Source organism: Catharus ustulatus, chromosome 5 (genome assembly GCF_009819885.2).
Source record: "Catharus ustulatus isolate bCatUst1 chromosome 5, bCatUst1.pri.v2, whole genome shotgun sequence".
Classification (NCBI taxonomy): Eukaryota; Metazoa; Chordata; class Aves; order Passeriformes; family Turdidae; genus Catharus; species Catharus ustulatus.
The window spans coordinates 59981549-59990932 of NC_046225.1; the positions used below are offsets into that span (position 1 = coordinate 59981549).

The following is a 9384-nucleotide window of genomic DNA, read 5'->3' on the forward strand; positions in this document are numbered from 1 at the left end:
CGGCGGGCGCTGCCGCCCCTGGGCCGGCCCATCCGCGCCGGGGAGAGCAGCGCCGGAGCAGCGGGCATGGCGGCGGGCAGGGTGCTGGTGTACGGGGGCAGAGGGGCGCTGGGCTCCCTGTGCGTGCGGTACTTCAAGGCCAAGAACTGGGTAAGCGCCGGGCCGGGAGGTGGCGAGGCGGGGAGCCCCGCGGGGGAGCGGCCGTGCCCCGCCGGGCCGGGCACTGCGGGCCGCTAACGCGCCGTTCCTCTCGCCGCGGCAGTGGGTGGCCAGCATCGACCTGGCGGAGAACGCGGACGCCAGCGCCAACGTGGTGGTGAGAGCGACCGACTCCTTCCCCGAGCAGGCCGAGCAGGTGGGTCTGCGGCGGGCGCGGGGCGGCCGTGAGGCGGTGCACCAGCCATCCTCCCCCGGGTGTGCGCATCCCTTCGGCCGAGCCGTGCTCGGAGCTTCCCCCGGGTGTATGCCTGTCTGTCCTTCGCTGCCCGCAGTGAGCAGGAGCTGCAGGGATGGGTCCGGCTCCGTGCAGGAAGCAGGAGCGTGGTCAGTGGCGGTCGTGCGGCCGTACTGCCAACCTCAAGCTCCTGCTCTTCGCTTCTTTTTAATTTGTTGTAATTCCTTTTAACTGAATACACAGAAAAAGCTTGATCCGGGTTATTGGAGGCTCAGCACATGAGGCAGATTTGCTTTGTTTTTGTCTTGACTTTTAAAAGTCACACATTGAACCAGGTGAGTTGTAATGAATATGGGTGAGGATATCTTAAAATGCAGCACTTCTTTAAAAAATCCTGACTTATAAATGTGTTATGTGTAAATAGATGTCATGCTCAAAGCATATGAAACTAAGCCCCAAGGGGGGATCCCTAGGAGAATGCACTGGTATCCATAAACATGAATATGGGAGAATCTAAGCAGCCTAAAAAAAAAATTGCTCTATTCTCAATAGATAGGATTCATTTTTTGCATTTTAAGTTTTGAACCAATTTCTGTTGCCGATATACTGAATATCTAGCCAATATGGGTTTTTTATATCCACACAACTCCTGTAGCTTTGGAAGAGTAACATAGAACGTTTACAATACAGTTTTCAATATGGTTTTGCAAAAGCTATTGGTTCTTCTTCACTTATTGAGAGATGGATTGCTTGCTACTTACTTTGACAGACAAAATTTGTAGCCAAAAATTCATTGCCATCTGTGAGGTCTTATATTTGAAAGAGAACAAATTATAGATATCTAAAAGTATACAAGCTCAGATTTAGTGGCCAGACTCAGACTGATGGTTGTGGCTAGGCAGAAGCAATAAGGAGGCTAATCTTTAGCTGTTTTTCTTGCACTGTCATCAAAAGTGACACCCGTAGTCCTGGAGTTTCATTTCCCATCTTTAGCAACACCTTACTTGGAAGAGAACCTGTCAAAAGCGAGTCAGTAATAATTTTTGCTAACAATAGAGGTAAGTGTCAGGTGTTTCAGCCCTGATTATCACTTATTTCCAGTGACATCACACTCTATGGCTTCACTAGTCTGACTTTCATCTATAGTTATTTTTCAACACAGTTGTTTTGAGTTCATGAATTGTAAATATTAATTTTCTATAGCTGTTTAAATTGCTGTGTCCTTTGTTACTCAAATACATAAGTAGGAAAAAGTAGTTTTAAGGCATTTGTGGTGTTTATCTCTTCACCTTCTCAGTCCAGTGTTTTCAGTATGTTCTTGTCCTATGTGTTGAAGGTGACAGCAGAAGTTGGAAAACTTCTTGGTGAAGAAAAGGTGGATGCGATTTTGTGTGTCGCAGGAGGATGGGCCGGAGGCAGCGCCAAAGCCAAGTGTAAGCCTTTGGTACAGACATGCTTGTGAAAACATTACTGATATCTGGGAGAAGCCTTTAAAGTCTTTCTTCCTGAGTCCAGAAGAGGACAAAAGCATAGAAGTACAAAATAACTTAGTCACAGTGCTTAGTGCTTCTCTGAATTTTTGCTTTCTTTTAAATTTGCACAGCATTTAGTTTTTTCAGTAATGTTTGTTGATGCAGTAATTTTTATTAAAAAGTTTTAATGTGCTTTCTGAAGGAGCTCAGCATTGTTATCTATGAGCTGACTCTGAGACTGCCTGTGTCAGGCAATTTATGAGAGGCACACTGATGTTGTTTCCTAAGTAATTGCTTTATGCATAAAACTTCAATACAGGAAGGCACTGCCTAATCATGCTACAGAAAAAAACACTTCAGATTAAAAAAAGGCTTTTAAACATGTATTAGTCATAATGAAATTTATGCTTTGCCCACTACTGTAGTGATACAAGAAGAAAAATAGCCTTGTTTTCTGTCTGGAGTAAATCTGGTAAAATGTGTCCCTTTCTTCCCTCTTCTGGTTTGGATGTTACAGCTCAAAGAGAAAGGAGATACAAAAGACAAATGAATATTTTACAATGTGGAGGTAGAAAATGGTAGAAAGCATGTTTTCATAATGCTGTTGCACCCTGTGTAACAGTGAGGAAATCAGAGTTTAAAGTCTTGCTTTGGCTAATTTCACTAATTGTCTTCCTGATCAGCTTTATACAAAAACTGTGATCTGATGTGGAAGCAGAGTGTTTGGACATCAACTATTTCCAGCCACCTTGCCACAAAACATCTGAAAGAAGGTGGCCTCTTGACTCTGACTGGAGCTCAAGCTGCTTTATCTGGGACCCCAGGTAAAATGCTATGCATGGTAGCTGCAGGGACACCAGCAGTTAGAAATGGTTGTTTATGTTGTTGAGCATTCTTGTTTGAGAAGCAATAGCTTCATGCGCTGGTTTCTTAACATCTAGCACAAGTGGGACCGTGCTGCTGAAATGTGTAAGGAAAGTAGCAAGGTAACAATATTGACTGTCTTATTTGACATGCATTGGTGAAATGTACTTGGCTAGTATTTGATACAGAAAAAAGTTTGGACATAATGAAGACTGGAAGTATACAGCAATGTAAGTACCATGTTTAGACAAAGCTATTTGTATTCTGATAGAGAGTTCTTAATTGACCAATTTTTCTGTTGGTGATGACTCAGCTGATTCTGATAACCATGCTTGTCCTGTTCTGATTCCAGTCTACCTTTGCTTCTGACATAGATAAGCTTGTTGACTGTTGGCTTTGTCCTCAGCTGGCTATTTAATAGGAACTTTATTGGATTTTTAATCTTGCTCCTCAACCATGTTGGCCTGCATGGAGGAAGAAATCTGGGAGCAATTTAAAATTAAAAAAGAAAGGCATTGACACACAAGTACACAGGCAAGAGGAAAGTTTGAGACAAATACTCCTTTCCAAGCTTTTATTAGTGTCATTTCAACAATATTTTTAAGACACAGATACTAAGATTTTAAAACATGTACAATTTGTGAATATTCTTGAAAGCTTTGCCTTAAACTGTTCGGGTAAAAATATTCTATATATTTTTTAGTTAATGATTAATCTTTTGTGTGTATAGTGGCATTTGTTATAGTCAGAAGGTTTATTTTTGAGAATAAGCAGATGAATAACTTGCAGTGAACTGCTGCCTGGCTATGCACAAAAGAAAAAAAAAGGTGAATTCTGTGAATTCTGGCAAACTTTCACAGTTTTTGTTTGGGTGGTCTTGGGCAGTAGAGACCACAACACAGGAATCAAAGTGATGAGCCTTCCTGTTTTGAGCTAGCTGGTTTCAGCTAGTCTGGATTTTTCTAAAAGTCACAGCCGTGCTTTGGGCAAACATATGCAACTTATTAACATCAGGAGGAATTGGGAAAGAGTTGTTACTCAACTTTTGCAAATATGCCTTATTAGCCTTGTTACAACAGGCTGTTCTGGAAGAAATGGTCTTTTTCTTGTTTGTTGTTAACGAGATTTTTTTTTCCCTATGAGAAAATCTTGCCTCACATAATGCAAACTGAGGAACACTGAAAATTACATGAACAGTGACAGAAGCAGTGCGAATGTGATGTCTGAGAAATATATCAGGCATAAAAAGGTTTCTAAGAAGATTTAGAATGTTTGGTTTAGGCAAGACAAGATAGGAAAATGATACACATGTGACTATTTGTATCATAACAATAAAATAAGTTAGCTAGTGCTGTACATGATTCCTCCTAATAAAAATGGATGTTGTATAATACATCTAATTACATTGTAGAAATATTTCTATTATATTCAAAATACTTTAGGAACATTGGAAAGGGGCTAAATACTGTATAGATGGGTAGGAAGAAAGACATTCAGCTGAAGTAGTCAAAATACATTTGTGTTCTCTTAGATACTTTATCTGAGTGAACTTCTTGACAGATACATGTCTTGAGACATCTGAGACCTCTGCCACCCAGATTGTCCAGATCTTGTTCTTGAGCAGTGTGCCTTATGCTCTGGTCCTGCTCCTCTTACACTGCTAAATGCTGGCTGCCTAGAAAGCATCAGTGTTTAGGAAAAGGCTTGCTTTCCCTGCACATTATTTATTGATTTTCTACCATGAGAATTGGTCTTTTTTGTAGCTTTCTCCACAGGGCCTGTCAGAGCTGGCATGCTGACCAAGTGAATTCCAGATTTGAGAGGGAAGTAAACTGTACCCTTTTGGGTCCAAACTCACAAATACCTTAGTTATATGGTGAAAATTAATAGAAGAATCCTTTATTGAAGTCTGTGAGCATCTTTTACTGTTAAATTTGTAAACTTAGCCCTGTAGGTCACATCCTTCAAGGTGCATTTGGATGCATTGACTAAACATGCTTGGCTTGGTAAGCTGCTTATCTCTGTAGTGCTAAGTTAACTGAGTTCTGTGATAGTTTCTGGATGTCTTCTAAAGCCTTTTATTAATATTATAATTTTTTATTTTTATTTGTATTCTTTAATATGTTTTAAAAGCCAGATTATTTTCTGGCTGTGGTAAGTGGTATTAATTTTCATGAGTCTTTAGTTTTTGTCATGGTACTGCTGATATTGAGGGCTGTTCTGATTGTGCTCTAATTTGCCTGTTTTTAATTTTTAGGGATGATTGCCTATGGCATGGCCAAAGGAGCAGTGCATCAGCTTTGTCACAGTTTGGCTGGTCCCAGCAGTGGGCTGCCATCTGGTTCTGCTGCAGTTGCCATTTTACCGTAAGTAGTAGCTTAGTTGTCTCTGCCTGTGTTGTTTAATTTAATTACTGTTGTAACCTAGAGCCACACAGATACATTTGCAGTGTCCTATTCACAGCACACAAACAACCTCTCAGACCTACTCACAGAGGATGCATTCTTGACTGGATGAACAAAGAGTTATGCAAGTCACCCTAAAAATGATTACAATCTTTTCATTGCCTTTGCAAAACAGTAGTGGATGTTAGGATGAAAATTTGATTTACTTCTAACCGGTTTAACTGAAGCCATGCATTAATGTGTGACTTACTTATTTCAGTATAGACAGAACTGTAAAAATGAGGTGAACAGTTCAGCAAAATTTTAGACTTAGCTCTGTGGTAATAGTAAGGCAAAGGATTACTTTACAGGTTTTCACTTGATCAAAGATGCTTCTTTATAAAGTACTAGATACCTATGCTTGATGGGTAAAATTTTGTTACTTTGAGGACCTGTAAACTAAAGAAGTTTAGCTTGTATTTACCTGCTTTCATTTTTGTCAGGAGAGCTAGTAAGAAGTGGATGGTCTGGTAGGTCTTCACTACGTTTAATTTTATCAATTCTGTTGCAAAAATTGAAAGTGGTTTTTTTGCCAGGTCTATATCTTGTTCAGGACCCAAAATGTAAGACTAAAGAGTTTTGTACAGAGGTTTGGTACGCTACCTGAATTCTCTACTTTTGATTTCCTCACACTCACTCTTAACACACTTCTTCAGGTCAGGCAGGAATGGCATTAAGTGTGTTTGGATAATTGACACCACTTTCTGGAGAGCTTTATAGGCAGGCAGATGCCAAGATCACTGGATTCTTGTGCATGCAAAACTGTTTTGAAGTGAATTTTTAAGAGTGTTAATACACCTTGGATTGTCAACAGCATTTCAATGAGGTAGTTCTGGAAAGTTAACCCTTTCATGTCATTGTGTGTAGCGCAAATATGTATTGTCAAAATCAAAGCTTCCTGTATTTATGCTCTCAGTCTCTCAAAAGCACGGATGTAGTGCACGTGTGCTGTGCAGTACATGTGAAAAAGCTTATTGCTGCCATTCGCCATTTGCATGAGAGAGGTGGGAAGGGAGCTGCAAGCTCCAAGGGGCAGTTCCTCAGCTGGCCAGGAAGCTGGGGATTCTTAGTTGGGGCCTTGGGCATACACTGAAACTAATGATTGTGTTCTGTTAACACACAGGGAGGATGCAAGGGAAGTACATAACACGTGGTGTAAAAGTCAAGCACATATTACAGCAGTGAATTGAAACAGGTGGTGCTCATCAGAAACATGATATAAAAATAAAAGGCTTGCTTATCTTTTTTAATCACAGGGTTACCTTAGATACACCAGCAAACAGGAAATCAATGCCTGATGCAGATTTCAGCTCCTGGACACCCTTAGAATTCATTGCAGAGTGAGTACCTGTGGGATAACTAAACAGTTCCTCACTGTCCCTCTTGCTGCTGTATTTCAGTGACTGTTTTTTTTTAAATATCTGTCTTGGTTTTGGGTGGATTTTTTTTCCTCCATCATCTTATTGTGTGTCTTTCTAAATCACATTGGGTTTAATTGCACAGGCTTCTTAACTTGATAAAATTAGCCTAACTCCATCAACTTCAGCTTCTCTACATGAGTTATTCCAGCAAGGAGGATAGCCTTAAGCAGCTGGAAGCTGGAGAATTTCCTAAAGCCTGTAGACAAATTAAATTGCAGGCAGCAGGTGCAGGAGACACCTGGCTTAAAGATAAACTGCAAATAAACATGTCAGCTTGGGGGGGAATTTTTTTTCTTCTAAACACACTTTTCTGCCCAGTTTGTGGCATGTTAGCTCCGTTCTCTCAACTGGCAACATTTCTGCTCTTGTTTAGGAAAATTTGGTAAAGAGTTGGTTTGTGGTTTTTTTTTTTTATTATTATCCACAAAAACTTGTCCTGAATGATACTGCAAAATGCTGAAACTTCGATTGTAGCTTACATAATGGCAGGCTGAGATTATCTGCCTTACTGTTCTCGTTCCTCAGTTAGAGAAGGTGCAGCATGAGTATTGCCTTCTGCCATGTGATGAGTTTCTGCTGAGGGTGAACTCTTACACATTTTAAAAGTCTTCTGGAACTAAAGTCTTTCATAATTGAATTTGCTTATTGCTAATTGTTCAGAGGGTAGTTTAGTTCTGACATCAGATTTCCATTTTTGTAAATTTATTTAAGGTGATGCCAGAGATGGAAACGGTTTTAGTTGCAGCTGTTTAGTTTAAGCCTCTGCAGTTGTCTGATGAGGCTCTTTAAAACAGGCCCCATCAATTGAATTTAGCTGGTCTGAAAATGTTCACAAAAAGATCCCTAGTTTTCTGTGCTTCAGGGACAGCTTAGCTAGATGTTGCAGTGTTGCAAATTCATTTGTTAGGTTTAAGTTCTAAGTAATTTATCCTTACGGAAGAATTCAGTTGATTGGTTTGTTTTGTTTCTAATTCCCTGAAGTTTAACCCCAGTGCTCTGAAAACTGAAAATCTCACTGTGCAACATCAGCATCTGTTGTCAACATCTGCATCTTGGGAAGGATGCAGAAAATTCTTATAAGAACATATATATAATATCCTTATATCTTATTTTTTTGTATTGGAAGGGATGAAGGACCTGTAAAATATACTTCACTTTCTCTATTCAATTTTGAGGAAGCCGTTTATGTTGCATTTTGATAAGGAGTCTCCTAGTCTGCTACCTAGAATGTGTCCATCTTACTCAGCACTATTTTAGGTGTCTTAAGACTTTTTTTTTTCCTCTCACTGAGACCATTTTCACAGTTAAATAAGAAAATGTTATAATGGCCTGTTGTCAGAGTAATGGGTTTAGCAACTCTATCCTAGCCATAAAACTGTATTTCTTTTATATATATTCTGTAAAGGCAACTAAAACTGCTCCACCTTCACCTTTCCTGAATTTTTTAACTGGAAAAACACCCAGCCACTCCAACATTTTAAGCCCCTGGCCTTTTCCTGTGAGATATTTTGGAAATCTTGTGTGCTCTAAAGCCCCTCGGATTTCTCTGGGCCCTTTGTCTTATTCTGAGGGTCTGAATCCAGTGATCACATCACATAGAAACCACTAGAGAGAGCAGTAGGAAACGAAGGAAAAGTAATAGGCTTGTATTTTATTCTTCCTGTCAATAAACCTGATATTAGTTGTAATTTTTTTGTTCTCCCTCGCCCCATTTTATCCATTTATTTTAAAACAGGACCTTTTATAACTGGATAACAGGAAAGGATCGACCAAGCTCTGGCAGTCTAATCCAGGTGATAACTACAGGTGGGAAGACTGAACTAGTTTCAGCAGCACATCTTTGACGTCAGCTCTTGAAATGATGAAACTTCAGCAAAGGAGAAGCTGTGGAAAATCCGTCCACCAATATAATTTGAATGGTCTTCTGTATCCAGTATTTGTTTTCCATTAATGGAACCAGATTTCAAGTAATATTTCTGTGCTGTCAGTTGTGAGCTATCAGCATTTGTTTACCAAATAATACCAACTTGTCTCTGAATGAAAGGCTTTAAAGTCTGTAGATGTCCTAATTCTGAGCATTGTATGGCAATTTACCTGTTTTCTGTGAAATGGGAAATTGTGCTTAACTATGTAATGTGATTGCATACATAATGGTTGGATTTTTTTCTGTCAGTAAGTGTTTCTGGCAACTTACTGTGACTCTTCCAGTATTCTGTTTTTTTCTGTCTGAGAATATAACCACACCCTTGCATATTATGTTGGCTGTAGCCATCGGGAGCACAGCAATCATGTATCATGTCTTAGTTGTGTAACACTTGTAAATGTTCCACTTGAGTTAATGGAACTGAATAGAGATTCTTCACTTGAGAAGGAATTCCTAATTTGCCTTACAGTTCATGAGATGCTCTCAGGCCTACAGTTGTAGGATGAAACAGTCATTCTGTCAAATGAATAGTATGTCTTTCTCTTGGTCATGATGGTTCTTGATTTTTTTCAAAAAGCAAAGTGCCATAAAGTAGTAGAAAAAAGCATACATGCACTTGAAAATGGAACTTTTTGTGCTAAATAAATATATATTGTTTTATGTACTGGCTGTCTCCATTACTGTAATCTCAATATCTTGGTAACATTTTAAAGGGTTTAATTGAATATACTCTTCAGTTGTGGTAAAGAACTTGAATTTTTTGACATATTTAATTCTGATCATGGTGCATAAAATAAATTTCTGTGTGTGCCAAAGATCTATTAGCCCTTCCCCCCTGTCAATTTATAAAAATGCTTTTGTTTTT

General features: G+C 39.5%; 1 protein-coding gene across 1 annotated transcript; it reads left to right on the forward strand.

Annotated features, from left to right (window-relative positions):
- The first annotated feature begins 5 nt into the window (after nt 1–5).
- Nucleotides 6–9183, forward strand: QDPR (quinoid dihydropteridine reductase). Its single transcript, XM_033059752.1, has 7 exons — nt 6–150; nt 263–355; nt 1731–1827; nt 2550–2690; nt 4988–5096; nt 6431–6514; nt 8331–9183. Exons 1-7 carry the CDS (start codon nt 67–69, stop codon nt 8437–8439), a joined length of 717 nt encoding a protein of 238 aa, XP_032915643.1. The 5' UTR covers nt 6–66; the 3' UTR covers nt 8440–9183.
- The last annotated feature ends 201 nt before the right edge of the window (nt 9184–9384 follow it).

Excerpts from the sequence above, each read along its gene's own strand:
- QDPR (XM_033059752.1), top strand. The coding sequence starts at position 67 with ATGGCGGCGGGCAGGGTGCTGGTGTACGGGGGCAGAGGGGCGCTGGGC. Across the intron at positions 151-262 it reads ACTTCAAGGCCAAGAACTGG|TGGGTGGCCAGCATCGACCT; the intron begins GTAAGCGCCGGG and ends TCGCCGCGGCAG. Across the intron at positions 6,515-8,330 it reads CCCTTAGAATTCATTGCAGA|GACCTTTTATAACTGGATAA; the intron begins GTGAGTACCTGT and ends ATTTTAAAACAG.